Source organism: Neofelis nebulosa, chromosome 16 (assembly GCF_028018385.1).
Source record: "Neofelis nebulosa isolate mNeoNeb1 chromosome 16, mNeoNeb1.pri, whole genome shotgun sequence".
Classification (NCBI taxonomy): Eukaryota; Metazoa; Chordata; class Mammalia; order Carnivora; family Felidae; genus Neofelis; species Neofelis nebulosa.
This window is the reverse complement of record NC_080797.1, coordinates 14960624-14981248: the sequence shown is the minus strand read 5'-3', so window position 1 is coordinate 14981248 and position 20625 is coordinate 14960624. Positions and strand designations below refer to the sequence as shown.

The following is a 20625-nucleotide window of genomic DNA, read 5'->3' as shown; positions in this document are numbered from 1 at the left end:
ACACCACACGGACATCTGTGCACAGAAAACAGCCTGAAACAGCCGGCCCGACAGCGGGTCTCGGGCGACGTGGCGGTGAGGCCCCAGTTTGTTTTATCCATTTCTGTCTGTCCCCTGCTCTTTCCACACTAAGCACAAGCGTCTTTACAGTCAGGAAAGAAGTATGAAAGCAGCAAACGCAAGGGGCTGCTGAGGCCCGTGCTCACCCTCGGGGCTCCAGTGCGCGGCCCTCAGCCGGCCTGCGAGCGCCTTCCCGCCGCTGGGCCCCTCGTGGAGAAAGGAGCCAGTGAGCCAGTGCTGGAATTTGCCCCAGGACACGGGGGCTGCTGCTGTGGGTGGCGAACTATCTATCCTTTGATAGCTTAGAGGTGACACGGGGCTTTGCTCAGTATCAGCAGAAGTCCAGTCTCCTGGAAAGTCTCCCACTCAAGGCAAGCACGTCAAGCAGGTTGGAGCCCTGGGTGGGCTGCCTCTTGCTGAAATGGCAGTTGCTTGGTGTGGTGATGAACGGCTTTTCTTTTCTTTTTTTTTAAAGTTTATTCTGAGAGAGTGCGTGTGTGCGCGCACAGGGGAGGAGCAGAGAGAGAGGGAAAGAGAGAATCCCAAGCAGCCTCCACTGTCAACACAAAGCCCAAAGTGGGGTTTGAACCACAAACTGTGAGATTGTGACCTAAGCTGAGATGAAGACTCAGACACTTAACCGACTGAGCCACCCAGATGCCCCAGCGAGTGGCTTTTTTTTAATGTCTGAGAACTGCCTGTTCGGCCGTCCACGTTGCCGGCAGGAAAAAGGGACACAGGCGCCCCAGGCTCCTTTCTCTTAGACGAGCTCGGTCCTCCCAGGGTCCGGTTTCCTGTCCTTGGCACAGGTACTTAGGCAGCTTCCTGAGCCCAGGCCTGGGGTTTTATCCTGTGTGACCACGTGCACCCCCAAAGCCAGCACCCTCCCCTTTTCCCGTGCAGCAGCGGCAGACACCCCCCCCCCGCCCCGCCCTCGTGTCCTTCTCTCTGTGCACCTGGAAGGGTGTGGCGTGCTGCCAGCAGGGGGAGGCAGAGGCTGCGGGCCCAGCGGCCGGCCTGATGCGTCCGCACCCAGAGCACCGACGCTGCAGTGGGCTGGGGAAGGAGGGTCCTCCGAGGTGTCACTCTTGCTCTCCGCGCTGAGCCCACGGAGGGGGGGGGGGGGGGGGGCAGCCAGGAAACCGTTGAATAACAAGCACCGTCTCCCTCTGACAAGCTCCCACAGGCTGTAGCCTGAATGACGGGCTCCGGGCGTCTCGTCCCTGCAGTGATGGGTTTTGCCCGTGGCTCCTGATGGCAGCTGAGACGTCAGGGAGAGGGAGGATGTGACTGATTTTTCTCTTACGTTAATTAGAGACCCTTTCTAGACTTAAGAAGAGAATGTGTTTTATCTCGTTGTAATTTTTTAACAATTGTTTTCCTACTTTTCTCCAGCTTCTATTCACGAAGGTGTTCTTTTATTCATTTAATTCGTCATCTAATGACGCGTGTGCAATAAAACGTGTTAGGAACTTTTTTTATTCGGCTGCTTCACACATAAACTAAGAATAGCTCAAAGCTGAGATCATACCCCAGAAAGGTCAGAGCCCTAACCCTCCTCAAAGGTCAGGATAAGAAACTGAGATACTCACCGGATAAGTGAACTGACCCCAGCATCACGGTGCACGACCACAGTGCAGCCCGTGCCCGGGGGACCCGCTTCCCCACAACGTGGCTGTGAGGACAGATTTGCTGGCTTTTTGTCGCTTTACAGCCTGGCTTTTTACAGGTCTGTGTGGCCAAAGAGAACTGTATTCCGGAGCTCTCACAGCCCCCTCTCTTGCCCGTGCTGGTTTACAGAGCTCACATCTGCTTCAGAAAGAATGTTAAAAACAGTCCGTCAGGTGCTTAAAAAAAACAAAAGATATATCGAAATCTGTTCTAGTTACAAAAGCAATACGGTTTTTTCTTTCTGGTTCACAAAGTTGAGAGTGATTTTCCCGGAAGTAGGCTTTCCAGAGCACGGGGAAGAAGAAAGTCTGAGCCACTGTTGGTGGTGAAATGCGGGCTTGGTCTAGAGCAGTTCGGCAATAGTTTATCAAAATGGGAAGGGGCTACACCCTAGAAACCGACGATCCCGCTCTGAGAAATAGACCCTAAAACCACCGCTGTGCGTGTGCGTTTGTGATGATACGTGTCCAGAGCTGCCCGTTATGTTATTTCTGAACACGTAAAGTTGAAAGCCAAAAACATATTCGTAATTAGGGGGAGTGTGAGTTAATGATGCATCCACGCGATAGAGCCCTTCGCGGCCCCCACAGGGAGTGAGCCCCGTCTGCCCGAGGACACGCGTGGATATCCTTGATGGCACGGCCCACATAATCCCATGGTCCCACGTGCTTGCACAAGTGCCGTGCTGTCCAGGTGTGTGCTCGGGGGCCGGGGGGGGGGGGGGGGGGGAGCCCTCAGGTTACGCGTCAGGCTGTTCATGCCGTCACTAGTGTCACTCCTAGAGGGTGGGGTTGAAATCGGGGAGAGGGACTGTCCTTCCTCCAGTGTGCACTTGTAGATTGTGAACTTTGTAGAAAACCCAATTATCAGCATGGTAACTTAGAACAGATTAAACTGTAGTGTTTATTTACAAAAAGAGCCTGGAAAGAATCAATCAGATTGTTTTAAGGCATCACGTGCACCATGAACGTTGGCCAGAGCTAAGAGAAGGTTTACTCGGGGCGGAGGGCACAGGTGCGGCACTGACCCACGCGCAGGATGGGGTGCAAGCGTCTCTGGGCTGGTCACAGAACGCGCTCTGCACTGCGTTAAACCTGCACGTCGACGGAGCTGTTGTTTAAAGTGCGCTAAGCTATTGTTTTAACTCAGAAAATGAAAAAGTAAAATAAAAGTGAAACCACCCAGAATTCTCTCCCCGCCCACCCCACACGCACTGCCATTGTACCTACTCCACGGGTACAGCTGTGTTTCCTGCTTTTTCACTTACGCAGTTATAAACGTTGGACGTTTTCTCATGTCTCCAAACGTTCCACAAAGAATGGCTTCTGCTTTTTCCTTTCTTGTACATAAACCTCCAGGCCGACATAGCCCAAGAACCAGACTCGGTCACACCGTCAGATTATTGCCCACGGTTTAGTTTGCTGTGAGATTTAACTACGTCAGGAGGTCAGGCGGTGCCGTACTGTGTCCCGTTCCTAAGACGTATGCCTTGGCTCTTTGTGGAACGTTCAGCTGGAAAACAAACAGACGCGTTGATTCCCCTCCAGGAACACTAGGATGGGAGGAGCGTTTGCTTTGTGATGGAAGTGTGTGGGCAGCAGGGAGGCTCAACCAGCACTCCACGTTTCCACGTGGCCACGCCGGGAGGACTGCGTGCTCCCGCTCGCTGCCACCGGGGGACCGCTTCTGCCCCTCTGCCCGTCTTCTGACGTGCTGGCCTGGTGCCAGCGCCCTTGTGCCTTGTAAATCACTGCTGAATTGTAAACCATCGGGGGCCGAGGGATTGTGGATTGTCAGCTGTGGTCTCTCTAAAACGTTCTTTAAACTAAACAGTGTTGAAAGATTAACGAAGGCCTGCGTAAACGGGAAGATATCATGTGTTCACGGGTCACAGGACTTAATACGGCAGGGCCCCAAAGAGACCCAGAGTCCACGTGATGCCGGTGAGAATCCCAGTTGCCTTTTTTGTGTGTGGAAACTGATAAGCCGAGACTAAACTTCAGATGGAAATGCAAGAGACCCAGAATAGCACTAAAGATGCTGTCCAGGGCAAACAAAAAAAAACAACTCGCGCTCCCCAATTGCAAACCTTGCTGCATGATTGAAGGGATGGAGACAGCGTGGCACTGACTTAAGGAGAGACGTGCAGACCGGTTTCGAATGAGAGAGTCCGGAGGTACCTCCGACATCAAGACTTTACACCCACAGACCCAACAACTTGGAGGAAATGCACACATTCCTTGAAAGACACGAACTACCAAAACTCACCCCATACGAAGTAGAGAACCCAGATAGTCCCACATCTGTTAAGGGAAATGAGTTTGAAGCTAAAACTGTCCAACAAAGAGAAGATAGCTCCAGAACCAGCAGAGTTTCACTGGAAAATTCTGCCAGAATAATACCAGTCCTCCGCAGTCTGTTACAGGAAACAAAAGGGGTGAACACTTCCCAGTTCGTTTTAGGAAGGCGGCATCACTCTGATCCCAAAACCAAAGACTTCACAACAGTAAAAAACCAGAAACCAGTGTCCTCCATGAACATGGCCTCAAAACCTTCAACGTAACATTAACAGATCCAACATGGCAAACTTTAAAAGGGGCAACACGCCAAGTGGGCAACTGACCGAGTGGATTACATCTCAAGAACGCAAAGTTGAATCCACAGTTTTAATTAATCATGAAATTGAATGTGATTGAATGGATCAGTCGACTCAAGAAAAGCTACCTGTTCATCCCAATAGCTGCAGAAAAAGGATTTGACAGAATTCAGCAAATAATCGTCATAAAACTCTCCACAAACCAGGACCAGAAGTTAACTTCCTCACCCTCATGCAGGGCACCTACAAAACCCGCGGCTCCCTTTCTCACCAGGGAGAGACTGGATGTCTTGTCTCTAAAACCAGGACCAAGGTAAGGGTGTCTGATCTCCCGGCTCCTTTTCAACAACCTACCAGAGGCCCTGGGTGTCCAGGAAGGCAAGCAAAGGTAGAAAGTGAGATAAAACTGTTCACACAGAATCATTGTGTACGTAGAAAATCCTAAACAACCCGCATGATGTTGCCAGAACAGGTGAGATAAGATCGCTGAATACCCAACGTTACACAAAAACTGATTGTATTTCTGGGGCGCCTGGGTGGCGCAGTCGGTTAAGCGTCCGACTTCAGCCAGGTCACGATCTCGCGGTCCGGGAGTTCGAGCCCCGCGTCAGGCTCTGGGCTGATGGCTCGGAGCCTGGAGCCTGTTTCCGATTCTGTGTCTCCCTCTCTCTCTGCCCCTCCCCCGTTCATGCTCTGTCTCTCTCTGTCCCAAAAATAAATTAAAAAAAAAAAACGTTGAAAAAACTGATTGTATTTCTATACTAACCACTGGAAATTGGAATTAAGCCACTTAACCCCCAAAACATGAGCTGTAATTAAATTAGCTATATATTTTTTTAATATAAGCAGGACTCAACTGCTGAAAAATACAAAACACGATGAAAGAAATTTTAGAAGGCCTAACCCACTGAAGGTGTGCTCGTGGGCCAGGTGACAGGTCTCCCTAACCTGGCGTATGGGCCGATGCCATCTCATTCAACATCCCAACAGGTTTTGTTTTAATCAGCAAGCCGATTCTCAAATTTATGGGGCGACGCAAAGAAACTTAACCGAAGAAATGTAGGCAGAAGGCGAAGTTGGAGGACCCACACTGATTTCAAGAGTCCCCCTGAGGGCGGGAGTGGAATGGGGGGCGGGGGGGACCAGTGGGGCCGAACGGGGTCCAGGGCGGAGCCACGGTGCATGCCACCGATTTCCCACAAAGCTGCAGGACAGCTCATTTCAGTGGACAGAGGATGGTCTTTCCAGCAAGCGGAACCACAGCGGCTGGACATCCATTTGCCCACAAGACGAACGTCACTCCATGCCCCACACCTTATTCAGAAACTAACTCAAGGAGCCTCTTCTTGCCCTACTGTGAATCCCGCAGCCGCGAAACTTCTAGAAGCCCCTTCTGGCCTGTTGGGCGATGGTTCTTTGAGAAGTCACGAAACCCAGAAGGAAAATGGTATATGGAGTTTCGTCATGTTGACTGCTTTTTGCGTATCACCGTTGGCATGAAAACACAAGCCACGGACTGGAGAAAAATATCGTAAAACTCCTAATAAAAGCTTTTTATCCCACGTACATAAAGAACTCCCAAAATCCCACGTGGAAGGACGCAACACCATTAGAACTAACGGGCAAAAGGTTTGCACAGACCCTTTACCGAAAAGGGGTGCACACAGCAAAGGAGCCCTGGGAAGGTGTGAGACGGTGAGGCAGGGGTCGCCGGGGCCGTGAGCTGCCGCAGGAGGCAGCAGCTCGCTTCCGTTCGACGGCCGACATTTTAGATCGCTCAGTCCCGAGCACTGGCAGAGGAAGCAGAGCAGCCCAGACTCTCGCCCCTCGCGGTGCCAGGCGCCCTGGAAACGTGTGCGACTGAGCCTATGCTGACCGTGCATCCCGGCAACCCTGCTGGACGTTCACCGGGACAAGCGACAAAAGCTACATGTGCGTGTTTACGGCGGCTTTATTCACGATCGCCGGAAACCGGACGGAACCCAGACGTTTCACCCGGTGGAGAAACGGTGCCGGGACGAATACCGGTCCCCTGAAAAAAGTCGCCCCGATAAACCGACATGCACACGACACGAGGAGTCAGGTGCGGCTCGCTCAGCGAGGGAAGCCAGACACGCAGGAAGTGGGTGGGGCTGGGCCTGGGGCCGGGGGAGGCCGACCGCACAGGGGCACGGGGCAGGGCCAGGTCCGTTCCCCACCAGGCGGTGGGCTTGTGACCAAGCCCCCGAGAGGGGGAGCGTCCTGGAGGGGGACCCCGCCTCCGTCAACCCGATGCTTCGCAGGACCCGTGGTCGCGGGGCGGAGGTGCCCGTGTCTGGGCCTCCGTACACGCAGGACACCCTCCCCTCCCCTCCCCTCCCCTCCCCCCCTCCCCTCAGAGCTTCTCCCGTCAGGGCCACAGGGCGCGAGCACAGAGCCGCCCGGCCAGGTCAGGAGCGGCCGTCACTAGCGCACCTGCTGCCGGCATCCGCCACCTCTCTCCGCCAGGGTGACGTCCTCGTTTGTGGCGGGGGAAGGGGGGAGGGGTGGCTTCTCACACAACAGGAAAAGTCACAGCGAGTGTGGCCCAGAGGCACTCGGTTGTGTCGTCAGAACGGGCCTCGTTTCTGGGTGGAAACGGAGCTCGGGGTCTGAGCACTTGGCACAGAGTTAACGGGCCTTCCCCAAGGCCCGTCTCCCCTTTTGCCTTTGGGGGACCCTCTGACCCTCGCCCTTGGTTGCCCCGGGGACAGGCCAGGCCTGAGGCCCCAGCCCCCGCGTCTCCGGGAGGCTGAAGGGCGGGAATGGGTGCTGGGACCGAGGGGTCACGGCCGCAGTCGCACAGCACTGCCCCGTACCCGCCCCGCACCTGTGGCTCTCCATCCTGCTGGCTCGTCCTGGTGGCTCTGGGCAGACCGTCCCCAGGTGGATGCCAGCGGCGTTCGCAGAGCCGTGTGCGGCCCAGCTCTGACCGTCTCCTTGGATGAGCACACCTGGGCGGGGAGGGGCACCTCCATCGACGGGCCTGCCAGGGGCCCCGCACGTCCACGCGCCTTCCTTCCTGTCCTTGCAGCCGCCGTCTTGTGTCCTTTGCAGCCCCAGGTCCGTCCCTGGGCCCGGTCCCTGCCTGCGCAAGGGGGCACCTGGGCCCTGGGGCACGTGCGTCCAGGAACCCAGTGCCCGTCCTGCCCTCCTGCTCGGAGCGCCTCTCACTCTTCCTGTGATGTGTTCCCACGGAAACCGGATTCCATCAAAGGGCGATATCCTCGCCCCGCCCACGCTTTCAGTGTTTTTCTGGTTGGCGTTACTGACCACTTGCCGTGTCTTTTGGAACAAGCTCTGGGTCGTCACGAAGTGAAACCAACTGTTACCAACCCGTGATCTACCCCGTCTACCCCCCGGGTTATTTCCAAACCTCTAAACAAACGTTCTGTGGAGGCAGCTGACACCGTTTCTTCTTGTCGCCTCCACGTGTGGATGTCTGTTGTGGCTGTTGCTGTCTTGTTCGGTGTGGGGTTGTGATTCTTCAGAAAAAAAGAAGGAGCAGAGCAAGGAAACAGCTCGCAGCAGGGACCCGCGGGCTCCAGCAGTGAGGCCGGGGAGGGTGGGTGGGTGTTTCTGTTTTGTAATCAGAACACGGAGCATCCAACGTGGACACGTGAAATGTGCCGTGGTCTGGGCTCCTGTCCATGTAGACGCGTGCTGTTTCTTAGCCATGCTGGCGCCTAAGAACGCGCCTGTGGCCACCGTCCCTGCTCTCCCCCCCGTGCTTTCCCCAGCAGAGAAAACGATCTTTACATCCGAGCGTGGGCTGTCTGGTACCGTGTGGTGTTACCGCGCTGACCACGGGCAGGTTAAGGTAGGCCCGGCTTCTCGGCTCAGCCGAGACCAGGTAGGGTTTTCTCTTGTGTGATCAATCTGTTCTGTATTTTGGCACTCGACCCTGGGTGTTCAAGCGGGGACCCAGGGCCAATCCAGTTTATTTGATGGCACGTGAGGATTAAGGAAATCCACGTTTATTACAAAAGCCAACTTAAATCCCGGCTTCCTCTTGGCGGGGGGCAGTCCTCTTGCGGACGCTGGTTTTACACAACCGACCGTGCACAGGCACACGAGTACGCACACACGGGCCACGAAGCAGGAAGGACCCCTGCCCAAGGAACAGAGAACAGGGCGGTTTGTGGGGCACACACGTATTTCGGGGGGACCTGAGCTCAGTCTCTGACACCGTGGCTCGGTGGGGAGGGTACAGGGTTCTTGGGAGCTGTTTGAAGCTGACCGGGTCCACAGTCCGGCCGTTTCCTGATGCTTCACCCTGTGCTCAGTCAGCTCAGGCCGCACAGGCCCCCCCCCCACTACCGGGGCCCCTCTGTTGCTGTCATAAGCCCCTTTCTGGTCAAGTGCGATGCCCCACTTCTCTGGCACAAGAGGAGGGATAAAGGCAAAAGTCCCTGGGCATGGCCCACCTTTTTCTGATTTTGCCTTTTCAGTGTGTGCGGCGTCGGCCTCCGGCCCCCTCGGCTCAGGCCGAATCCCGCCAGCTCCTTGTCCCTGAAGCTCCTTGTCTGCCTTGGCAGAGGCTGCCCTGCTGCCCCGTGTCAGGGGCTCCTAGGAGCAGGACAGCACATGGCCTCAGGGGTTGAGGCGTCCCCTGAGTCTGTGCCGCTCCCTGCCCTCCCCAGGGGGCCCTCTCATCCTCTAGACCCAGCGGCCTGCAGAGCGGGCAGCTCCCCCTTGGGGGGGAGGCCAGGCACTCCTGTCTGCCACCCTCTTGTGCCAGCCAGCTGGGCTGGGGCGCCCTGGCCAGGCTGCAGAACCCAGTTTCCTCGTTCGGGAACAGGGTCCTTTCTTTCTGGTCATGACCTCGGACACACTGCAGGTTTGGGTCCAGAGCCACAGTAAAGTGAGTCCACGCATGTTTTGGTTCCCCAGAGCGCGTAAGTCACTGCCCTACGCTGCAGTCCGCCGGTCGTGTGATAGCACCGTGGCTGAGGAAACAGCGTAGGGACCTGAATTCAAAAATACTTCAGGGATGCCCGAGCGGCTCAGTGAACTCGGTTCATGATCTCACAGTTCGCGAGTTCGAGCCCCGCGTCAGGCTTTGTACTGATGGCTCAGAGCCTCACTGGGATTCTCTCTTCCTCTCTCTCTGTCTCTTTCTCTCAAAAATAAATAAAAAGGAGCGCCTGGGTGGCTCAGTTGAACACCTGACTTCGGTTCAGGTCATGATCTCACAATTGGTGAGCTCGAGCCCCGTATCAGGCTCTGTGCTGACAGCTCACAGCCCGCTTCTGATCCTCTCTCTCCCTCTGTCTGCCCCTCCCCTGCTCGTGCGCATCCGCACGCTCTCAAAAATAAAAACACATTAAAAATAATGCTAATAAATAAACAGATAAAAACGTTTAAGACAATACCTCCCTACTAAAACATGCTGACCGTCACCTGGGCCGTCAGAGGCGTCAGCGCCACAGATCACCGTAACAAACGTACCAGTGATGAAAAGCGTGAGGTACCGTGAAAGTCGCCGAGATGTGCCGAGACCCGGGAGGTGAGCAGAGGCAGCTGGGAAGGCGTGCTGGACGCGGGGTGGCCGCGAACCTCCCGTCTGTGAGCAATGCGGGGTCCACGAGGCGCAGACAGGATGCCTGTGACTTACTCGCGAGCCTCACTTGGTGTTTTTATCGTTCAAGATCCCGGAGGAACACGACCTGGAGAGTCAGATCCGCAAGGAGCGTGAGTGGCGATTTCTCCGCAACACCCACGTCAGGCAGCAGGCGCGGCAGCTCATCCAGAAGGGTAAGCCGCCCGCCTCCTGAGGGGGGCGCCTCTGAGGGCCCGTGGTGGGGCTGGCGGGGTGCAGGCCCTCCTCCAGGCTGGCCCCCAGGAGCCCCCAGAGCGCTCGGCCACTCTCTCCCAAGAGAAGCCTCCGCCGGCCTCTCAGGCGAGCGAGCCTTATGCGCCCTGCCACCCCCAGGGCAGAAGGAGCCCCGAGCTCTGTCTGGGACACAGGCCACACGCAAGGCGCTGCTTGTGCCCAGCTGGCCCCTCCTGTCCCGGAATAATCCCACTGTCAACCGGTGCTGTATCTGAGTCCCACCTTACCGACCCTTTTACCAGACTTGCCCAGAGAGGCCCCGTTTACGGGCCCCCAGCCTCACCGGTGCTGGACGGGCAGCCTCCCTCCCCTCCCCCACCCCCACCCCCACCCCCACCCTCCCGCTCTCCCAGCCCCGCGGCTTCGGGGGCACAGAGAGGTGGGGTGCACCTCCATCTTCTACTGAGAAGCCAGCGTGGCCCCAGTCACTGGGCCGGCCGGGCCGACCCGCTGCCCAGGCCCCCGCACAGAGCGGGACATCGCGGGCTGTCAGCCCTTCTGTTGATGGACTGATCCCGCCTTGCCTTTCCGTCCTGTAAAATGGTGGCGGTTGCCAAGGGTCGCTCTTTACAGCCGGGGGTGGGGCCCACGAGACAGGCTGTCCCCGCAGACACGCGTGTCCCTGAGCACACGCAGCCGCTCCAAAGCCACTGTGGCGTGCGGCCGCCTCGGTGTGCAGCGCTCTCCGTAAAACGCCTTGGGGCCGTAGTTGCCTCATAAGGCTGCCTCCGTGAGGGGCTGGCGGCGGCTAGATGTAAAGCAGCCTAGTGTTTAGGCCTCGGCGTCTGCTGGCCCGGCAGTCACCGCTCGGACGTGTGCAGCCAGGCCGGCCCACGCCCCACGGCTTTCTTCCCGAGGACAGAACAGCCACCAGAGCGTCGGCACTCTGGGAATTACAGCATCGGAGGCTGTTTTCTCGAAGATCTGCGGTCCTGCAGGGCCCCCGTTCTACAGGACAGTGGACTCCCTGTACCCGCGTCCGCCTCCCGCAGTTAGGCATCGGAAGGCAGACTGGCCCCGATGGAGAAGCCACACACAGGGCCAGGGGCTCTGGAGAAAGAGCTGGGCTTTCCTGACGAACACAAAAGACTGTCTTTGTAACCCGGGTCGGGTTCTCCCGGTCTTTGTGGGAAGGGGAGGCCTCCTTGTTAGACACAGCTGAGGGGGGCTCCCGGACGCAGTCGCCGGGCACGTCAGCCCCTGAGAGGTCCGTGCGGTGGACCCGGCCACCAGAGACAGGGACACGGGCGACCCCACTCACGTGCCCGCGCAGAGGCTGCCGCCAGTGGAAAGTGCCCCTTCTGAGAGGCGGCTGTGCCCCCCTGAGAGAGGGGGTGCCTGCAGCTTAATGAGGTGGTTCCCCCGACGCCTGTGCCCGGCCTCCCCCAGTGACCTCGGCTGGCAGGACCAGCGTTGTCACAAACGCACAATGCACCCTGACCCGGGAGTCGGTGTTCCCGGTGTCTCCCGGCCACTCGCGGTCGGGGCCCCTGCGGGTAACACTGCTGCCACAGACAGAGCCCCTGGGACCTTTTGGCGTGTGTCCCTTTGCCCCTGTCCTTGTCACCGGCTGGTTTTCCGTGTTGGTGCTATAACGGGGGGGTGGGGGGGGGGAGACGGCAGGGTGAAGCCAGCACTAATGGCCCCCCCGGGTTTCCCAGGGGCCAGGCCGGTGCCTGACGACGCTGCAGGGACCCCAAGTCCCTTGGCTGCCCTGGGTCGACCTCATATGAGTCACCAAAATCCCACCTAAACCTATCTTGATCTCTTGTCCTTTTAGCCTCTTTTTACTGTTTTCCTGAGACCCCTTCAAAGCCCCTTCCTGGCGGCTTCTTTCCTGGTTCTGGTTTTGGGGGCCCGGTGCACACACCCTTGTTCACCTCCCTGTCGTCAGTGGTGATCTGTCCCTCAACCGGGTAGTTCCGTTAGGGACCACCCCCCTGAGAGGCCACCAAGACCGTGGCCCGTGTGCCCGATGCTTCGACCTGGAACTGAGTTACAAACGGTGGCCTTCCTGCTTTCTTCGAAAACCACCAACTTGCACATCTCTGAGCACGGCGTCATTGCACGCACGAACTGACGAGCGCTGACTGCAAACTCGTGCTGGGGGGACCCTGCGGTCAGGGAGCCAGGCCTTCGTCCGACCCTTGCTTGCCCTGTGTGTCCCTTGTGCCTCCCCAGGTCCCCAGACAGGAGGCGCCACGACCCCCCGGGTTCTGCACGTCGAGGCCCATCGCTGTGTGTCTCTTTGGGCAGGTATCGCAAGACTGGACGACCAGATATTTCTGAACAGGAACCCCGGTGTCCCCTCCGTGGTCAAGTTCCACCCCTTTACGCCGTGTGTGGCCGTGGCTGATAAAGACAGCATCTGGTACGCAGGGCACAGGCGGCTCGTGTGTCTCAGCCGGTAACGGCCAGCCCCCCGGTGACGGTGCCGTGTTTCCGGCGCGGGAGCCGCGAGCCCTCTGGGGTGCTGCGGGCGGCAGGGCTCGAGAACACGGTGGGGGGGGGGGGGGGGTGGAGAGGTGCGCGGGCTGGCGGGAGCCTCTCGTGCTGGCACCAGAGCACACGTGGGCTCCTCAGAGCCACAGTGTGACGGGGACGCACAAGGGGTTCGCTCTCGGTACCGCCTGTGGAGACGCATGATCGCAAGACGCCAGCCCCGATTTACTGTGAGTGCTGCGCTTGCGTCGCAGAGAACGTACGCACTTCGTGGGGGGCGAGGTCAGGGTGTTGTTCCCTCTGTTTTTCCCCTCTTCTTTATTGTGGTAAAATACACACAGCACAGTTCAGCATCCTAACCGGGTTTAAGTGCCCAGTTCAGGGCCACCAAGCGCGTTCACACCGCGCGGCCACCGCCGCCGTCCGCCTCCAGAACTCTTTCCGTCTCGAAAATCTGAAACTCCGCCCCCGTTAGACTCTAACTCCCCCTCCCACTCCCCCCGGCGCCCACCGTCCCGCTGTCTGTCTCTGGATTTGAGACCCCGGGGACCTCACCTATCCCGGGTCTGTCCTTCCACTGAGCCCTGTGCCCTGGGGCTGTGCACACTATGGCAGGTGTCAGAGCGTCCCTCCTTGTCCAGGCCGGGCGATACCTGGTGTGTGGCTGAGCCAGCTTTATTCCCCCATCCAGCAAGGGACGCTCAGGTCATTTCCCGAGTTTTGGGGTTTTTTTTCAATATGTCCTTAAGGGCAGGTTCTCTTTTTCATTTCTTAAAAATATGTTTACTTTCAACACAGCTTAGAGGAGGACAAGACCGTAAGATTAAGTCCACCTTGATGGTTTGTTGGGTTTAATTTTGTTACGAAAGGAAGCGACAAAGTAAATAACAAGGGAGACAGGTGTCTTTAGATACCTGTCCTGGAACAGCTTACATCTGACACCAAAGGAGCTGAAGTGGACCTCAGATTCTAAACGACTGCGAGCCACCCGTATGTTTATGTTTTTAGCACTTCCTGTAAGGTAGAAGCAGAACGTTAAAGACTCTGTAGACAGTCGTGCGTCCTAATAATTAAATAAGCACTGTTGTTCCCATGCTCTGTGTCTACGGGCACACGGCCAAGTCCTCTGTGTCGACTTGTGTCCATCCCGTCATCACGGCTTCTTTCCCCCGTTGGCGGTCGTGAACCGGGGTGGACAGACCTCTCGGTGGACGGCCAGCAGAGGGACCCCAGGCCCCGGGGCGCCCCCGTGCCCACCCCGAGCCAGCCCCCGGCAGCCGTGCGCTAGGGCTGTTTGTCCACACGCTGCCAGAGCTTGTGGCTCTCGTGGCTTTGGTCGTGGCCACCCTGGCAGGTGGGGGGCGATCGCCCTGTGCATTTTGTTTGCGTCTCCCTGACGACTGACCTTCTTCCTCTCTCCTTCCCCGAAGTTTTTGGGACTGGGAGAAAGGGGAGAAGCTGGATTACTTCCACAACGGAAACCCTCGGTATACCAGGGTCACCGCCATGGAGTACCTGAATGGCCAGGACTGCTCGCTGCTGCTCACGGCCACAGGTGAGTGGGCTTTGTGGGGCCAGGTCCCTACACCCAGCGTGGAGACCCCAGCACACATTCATACACGGCCTTTTTTGATCCTGATTGTTCTTCTGCCAAGGGGCACTGCTCACAGGAACAGCCACCGTCACCGAGGACGTGGGAGGTTTTGGAGGGAACGGGCTTCGCCCACAAACAGGGGAAGCAGGGTGACCAGTGCCGGGGGTGTCCCGGGACCGTCTCCTGCTCTGGGCAGGACCTCCCCTGACCAGGAAAGGCGCTGTCTGCCTCCGGCCCCCCGGCCCCCGTGATGCCCTCGGAGGTGAGGTGGAGGGGTCTGAAATGGGTCACTTCACATCACTCCGGAACAGGCTTCCCAGGACGCCACCCTGGGCCACAGGCGTCTGCTTTAGCGGTTTAAAGACAGGACTCCGCTGTCTCTGGGTAATGAGAGGTCACTGATGGTCTAACTGTGCTTCTTCAGGGGTGACAGACCAGGATGGGACAGGTGGGCAGGGAGAAGGGGCACACGAGACGGGGCCAAGGTCGACATGCAGGCTTATTTCCCACATTACCCCAGTCCTGACCTCGGTCTGTCCCCGTCCTGTCCTCAGCCTGGCCTGGGCCTGTCCCTGTCCTGTCCCCATCCTGTCCTGGGTCTGTCTCTGTCCTGTCATGTCCTATCCTAGGTCTTTCCCTGTCCTGAGCCTGTCCCAGTCCCGTCCCTGTCCTGGGCCTGTCCCGTCCTGTCCTGTCCTGTCCTATCCTTGGTCTTTCTCTGTCCTGGGCCTGTCCCCGTCCTGTCCTGGGCCTGTCCCCATCCTGTCCCTGTCCTGGGCCTGTCCCATCCTGTCCTGCCCTAGATCTGTCCCTGTCCTGTCCTATCCTTGGTCTTTCTCTGTCCTGGGCCTATCTCTGTCCTGTCCTGGGTCTGTCCCCGTCCTGTCCTGGGTCTGTCCCTGTCCTGTCCTGGGCCTACTCTTGTCTGGTCCCTCTCTGCTCTGAGCTTGGGCCTGCCCTGTCCTGTGCTATCCTGGGCATGTCCCCATTCTGGCCCGGCCTGTGTTGGGCCTGAGCTTCTGAGCCATCAACATAGCTGAGCTGACTGCACTGGGAACGCCCTTCCCTTCCGAGGGTTCCTGGGCCCCACTGTGAATGATGTACCCACGGGGAAGGGTCCTGCTGGTGGCCTCTCCCCAGGCATTGCCATCTCAGGACCACACAAAGTTGAGCCACCATCCAGATCCGTTCCCTCGGCCGCAGGCATCAGGGTGAAGGGGTGGACAAGGGCGGGGCGGTGGTGCGGGAAGCTGCAGGACGGGGCGTACTGAGCACCTCTCAGCACCGCGGAGGAGGAGGAGGGGGGAGTGATCCCCAGCACGGCGGGCGCTGGGGAGGGTCCCCAGGAGTAGGGGGTTCCAGCAGAGAAGCAGCACGAGGGCTTAGGTTCCAGAGCAGGGTAAGTTCACTGTCAAGGAGACCGGGGCCGGGACGAGCCGACGGGTGGGTGCGGGCGGGGACGGGTCAGCGGACATCCCGTGTGGTCATCCTCCAGGCGGGAGCCACCTCTGAGGCCACGCGTGAGGGGCCGGTGAGTCCGGAGAGCGCGGTCCGCGTGGGGCGTAGGGACACGAGTGGAGCCTCACGCTTACACCACTCAGGCTCGCAGAACCCCGTGCTGAGTGTCCAGGGCAGGGAGGGGCGGCCCGCCCGCCTCCTGATGCAGGGAGCCCGTGGGGTCACAAGCTGAGGGCTCGGCCGGAGGTCTGGCTTCGTGGTGCGAGTGAGTCACTGCAAGGACGAGAGCCACCTGGGGCCAGAGTCGAAAGTAGGGGCGGGTCCCCCTGCGCCCAGACGGGAGTCTGAGGACGCCAACGTGCGACCGGCCCGCTGCTCCTGTGTCGGGCCGCCTCGAGGGGACCGCGTGGTCTCCTGCCACCCAGCGGGGGCTCCCTCCCGCGTGCCGGAGGCCAGGCCTGCGTTTTCACCTCCCCCCCTTCTCTCCCCAAGATGACGGCGCCATCAGAGTCTGGAAGAACTTTGCGGATTTGGAGAAGAACCCAGAGATGGTGACCGCTTGGCAGGGGCTCTCGGACATGCTGCCCACCACCAGAGGTGGGTGCTCCCGGGAGCGGCGCGGCCCCTCACTGCCCGCCCGCCCGCCTCCCCCTGGCGGTGGCTCCCCACCGGCCGCCTCAGCTGTGAGCCGCCGCTCTCCCCCGGCTGCCCTGGAGCACTTGCAGGTCAGGAGACGCGGCCCCCCGAAGGGCTCACCGGCTGTGGGCGCACCTGCCCGCACCCTCGTCCTGGGCTTGCAGCCGGCGCTGCGGGAAAGGCCTGGGGGCCGTGCCCCATGCCCAGGCGAGCTCCCTTCGGGGGGCGAGCGCCGTGGCACGCGGGCACGTCTGTCCGGACGGCGGAGGCCGCGGACGCTCGCCCGGGTGGGGGGGCACAGCTGCCCCCGCACACCGGTCCCTCGGGGGCTCACCGTGCTGCCGTGGCACGTGGACCGTCTGGCACGGCTGGGTCCCAGAGACGCCAAGCCGCGGGGGCCACGGTCTCTCTGCTCAGCTGACAGTGAAAGCAGCTTAGTCCCCTGCCCTGTGCTCCCGGTCCGGCCTGGCTGCGACTGTGTCCGCTCCCACACGGCCCCGTCTGTGTCCGGTTGTCGTGTGGCCGTTCTCTTCACGGCCGGTCATCCGTGTGGCTCCTCTCCCCTCTGTGAGAGCGCCCGTCCTGGGGAGTTGCTTCCCAGGGAGGTGACGTCGTGAGGGAGGGGCCACCCAGCGTCAGCTCCAGGGCCGACGTCTCCTTGTGGACTGCTTTAAAACATCACTGAGTTTTAATTATCTGAGGAATAAAACAGTCATCCGTATCACCCCCCACCCCCCACCACCGCCAAGGCCCAACACGGCCACTTGTGTGTCACCGGGCCTCTCGCTTCTGCCTCAGTGTTCCCAGATTAGAGCAAAAGCTTATCTCCCGCCCGCAGCCACCCGGGAGCTCCCGGGGGAGAGACCCCAGGGAGAGAAGGGAGAGAAGGAACGGGGACGCCAAGAGCCACTCTTGTGCACCCGTGGCACCCCCAGCAGCGCCAGGCAGGGCCCTTCAGAGTTCTGGCTGTGGCCCTCAGGGGCCGTCCAGGCAAGGGCCCGAACCCCTCTCCCCGGCTCTCAAAGCTGTGTGCCCACCCCGTGTGGTTCTCCCGCTGGCCCTGCAAGCTGTCTGTTCAGGAGGAGGTGTGCCGGCCCGCCGTGTCCGTCCGCCCCGGAGCGGGTGGGCGAGGCCCGTCCTCTGAGCACGCGTGCACGTGGGGCACAGGAGGGGCCCTTGTCCGCAGGCCCAGGAGACTTGGTGTGACCAGGCGGCTGGAGAGCTGCTGGCCGGGAAGTCCCTCACGCAGCTGTCCGCGGCTGGAATCCCGTGGCCAGGTCACCGTCTGGTTCCTCAGTCTGTGACTAAGGATGGAAAGTCTTGTGAGATACGCGCAGGGTCAGCGCGCCTTCAGCTTCACGGCACCTCTGGCTCACGCGTGCACACACGTGTGCACATGTTCTGGCGTGGAGTCAGGGACGGGCTCTCCCTTACGTGCTCCCCGCGGCCCCATCCCTGTCCTACCGACAGCACCTTCCCCACACCGGGAGCCCTCCTGGCCCGGCCACGGTGGACGTCACGGCGGCGTTTACAGGCACTCAGGCACTTGGAGGTTCCAACAGTTCGTCAGTCCGGCTTCACGGTGTGCCTCAGCTCCTTCCGATTCTCCACCTCGAGAGAGACTTTTTTGGGGGCCAGAAACCCTGGCAATTGTGTTTTCCCACTTGTCAGGTCACGTTTTGGTTGAGGTCAGCCCTTTTTTCTCTGGACCGTGGCACGCTTGGCCTTGGCCACTCCCACCTGTCACCCTTCCTGCTTCTTTCTACTTGAGTGTTCTTCCAAACCTTTTGGATGGTTTGGCTCTGTTCACTGCTCTGGCTGGCCAACTAACCCTCACCCCAAACCCATCATCCTCGCCTCCTGGAAGGTCTGGCCCGAAAGGCCCCAGTCTATCTTGACTGCCAAAGCAGGCAGGTGAGTGCCTTCACTCTTGCCTGTGACCGCCCTGGCGGGGGGGCGGGCGCCTGGCCCCTGTGGTCCGCGTGGTGGCATTTGTTGCCTGGCCCGTGGCGCTCTTTGGGGCCAGCAGAGGGCTAGGGCTAGGGCTTATCCGTCCTGTCCACACATCCTCTCCCGAACAAAAGAACACCAGCCAGCGAGCACTCAGAGGTCATGGGTTGAGTCAGGTAGCTGCATAAGGCTCTGGGACCAAATCTTAAGGAAAGCCGTTGAGAGGAATCTCCCTCGGATCCGAGGCCTCATGGTTTCACCTCCTGGGCCCCCTGACCCCGAAGGCAGGGACTCCATCCTGTGGGCTTTATTTAAGGACGTTTCATGAGAGCAGAGAAGTCGTTCCAGATCAAGATTGGTTTTTCCACCTAAACTTTTGAAAAGTAATCATTTCCAGAATTTAATACAAGTTTGTTATAGCATCTATTTCCATCTGAAAAATCCACATATAAGTTTAATGGTTACCAAAACACCCACACGCAGCTGCCCTTGGATACACAACTGTAAAACTGGGTTAGCAAACATAAAATGTGTGACGCTCTAAACGAGTCATTTTTCTCTCTTAATTTGACCGTTTGGGAACCTTGTGAGGAGACGGGGCCTCGGGAGTCCGGGCAGCGCAGATTCCAGACCTGTGATTTACAGAGTCAGGCGGAAAGGAGCCTGCCTCCCGGCCTGTGCCCGGAAGCCCTTTGCAAGGTCTGGTGCCGTCCTCCGCAGGAGGACAGACGAGGCGGTGGGTCTGGGGCCGCTGGGGGCTGAGGCCCTAAGAACAAGAAGTCCCTTCAGATCTAACGGACTTACAGTTCAGCGTTCTGTGAAGAGCTGTTTTGGTAACACGTTCCCTGCGTGTAAGATCCGGAAAGGAAAAACCGGAGCAGGAGACAGGCTTCTGCTCTTTGGGAAAGAGTACTCGAGCTTCTCAGGGAAACGGCAGGGTCGCTTTCTCTGAAAGCCTCAGGACCGCCTTCCACGGCTGGGGGCTGGGAGCAGACGAGGGGCCGGACGGCACCTGGTCTGGTCGCTTCCAGCTGCTTCGTTGTCATTCGGGGTCGGTGCCGCGGGACGGAGCCCGGGACAGGACAGGGCCCGGGCTTGTCTGTACCTCGGCAGCCCCAGAGAGCCAAGAACACGCCGTCCAGCCTGGCGTGTGTGAACGCTGACGCGAGTCCGGGGTCTTTGGTTCGCTCTTAACATTCATCCGCTGGGAGCGGCCAGGAAGCAAGCAGGACGAGGACCACGAAAGCCAGGACAGTGACGGCAGAGCAGCCTCGCGCCGGCCGCTTCCGGAGCTGCTGGCCAGCCTGCGCTCGGCGTGTGCGGGAACGGATGCTGACGGCGGCCCCTGTTCCTCCAGAAACCACAGGCGGATCTAGAATCTGGAAGGGCAGCCCCCTCGGTGCAGGAGGCAGACGTGAGGGGGCCAGTGACAGCCCCACTGTGCGTGAGGCTGTGCGGGCTGGAGGGTGCATCGGCCTGGAGGCCCCCCGCTCCCTTCTCAGACAGGGTGGCTTGCCAGCCTGACCGATGGGGAACATGTCCCTATCTTCTCCCACCCCTAGAGCAGCTCTCACGTGGTCTTGGCCCATTTTCCAGATCAGAAACGTAAGTTTAGGTGAAATCATTTGCTCCTGAGCAGCGTTTCCTGAGCCCAGTTTTCTGCTGCCCGACCCGCGTCTCTGAACCCGGCGATGTCTAAGAGGTGCTCGTGGGGCCATAGAGGGGGCCTGACCCCAGAGGGGGGCTCCGCACCTGTGTCCCGCGGGGAGAGTGGGGACCCCCTTGCCACAGGGCTGTGCTTCTCGCCTGTGCCCGGAGGACTGGCCCCTTGCCCTGGGGCCTCTGCACGCCTATCCTTTTGGGTTTTGTTTTCGTGCAAAACCCACCACAGAGGTCTCTCTGGCTGTGCGTGCTGACGCACCTGCTTTGTCCCGGCCTTGAGAGAAGCCTTGAGGACCCCAGAGCCCTCGCGCAGCTGCTGGTCCTGGGCTGGGCTCCCCCCTCAATCCGCACGGGTGAGGCGTCCTGTCGCTCCACACGGTGGCCAGGTGCCCTCTCCCGGGCTGCTCCCACTTCTCTGGGACCAGAGTGTGCCACGCCTGGGGTCCAGGGCCCCTCCTGGCCAGTGCTCAGGAAGCGTCCTTGGGGCAAGCTGGATGTGCAGCAAGAGGCTTGGCCGTCTTCCGTGTCTCAGAGGCCAATTTCGATGACACTCTGTCCGTTTAAAAGAGAGGAAATAACCGAGTTGTCAGATAAGCCTTTTTCTGTTTCCCTGGTGTCCATCAGGGTCAGCCTGGCAGCGCAGAAAGAACCAGACCGTAATACAGGGTGGGCCTCACTGGGGGTCCTTACTCTGCCTCGCTT

General features: G+C 59.3%; 1 protein-coding gene across 1 annotated transcript in view; it reads left to right on the top strand.

Annotated features, from left to right (window-relative positions):
* The window catches only part of RPTOR (regulatory associated protein of MTOR complex 1), a 207455-nt gene that overhangs the window by 175212 nt on the left and 11618 nt on the right, over positions 1-20625 (top strand). Inside the window, exons 24-27 of the mRNA XM_058704930.1 lie at positions 9997-10102; positions 12438-12552; positions 14054-14178; positions 16168-16272. Coding sequence (XP_058560913.1) covers positions 9997-10102; positions 12438-12552; positions 14054-14178; positions 16168-16272 — 451 coding nt within the window. The remainder of the gene's footprint in view (positions 1-9996; positions 10103-12437; positions 12553-14053; positions 14179-16167; positions 16273-20625) is intronic.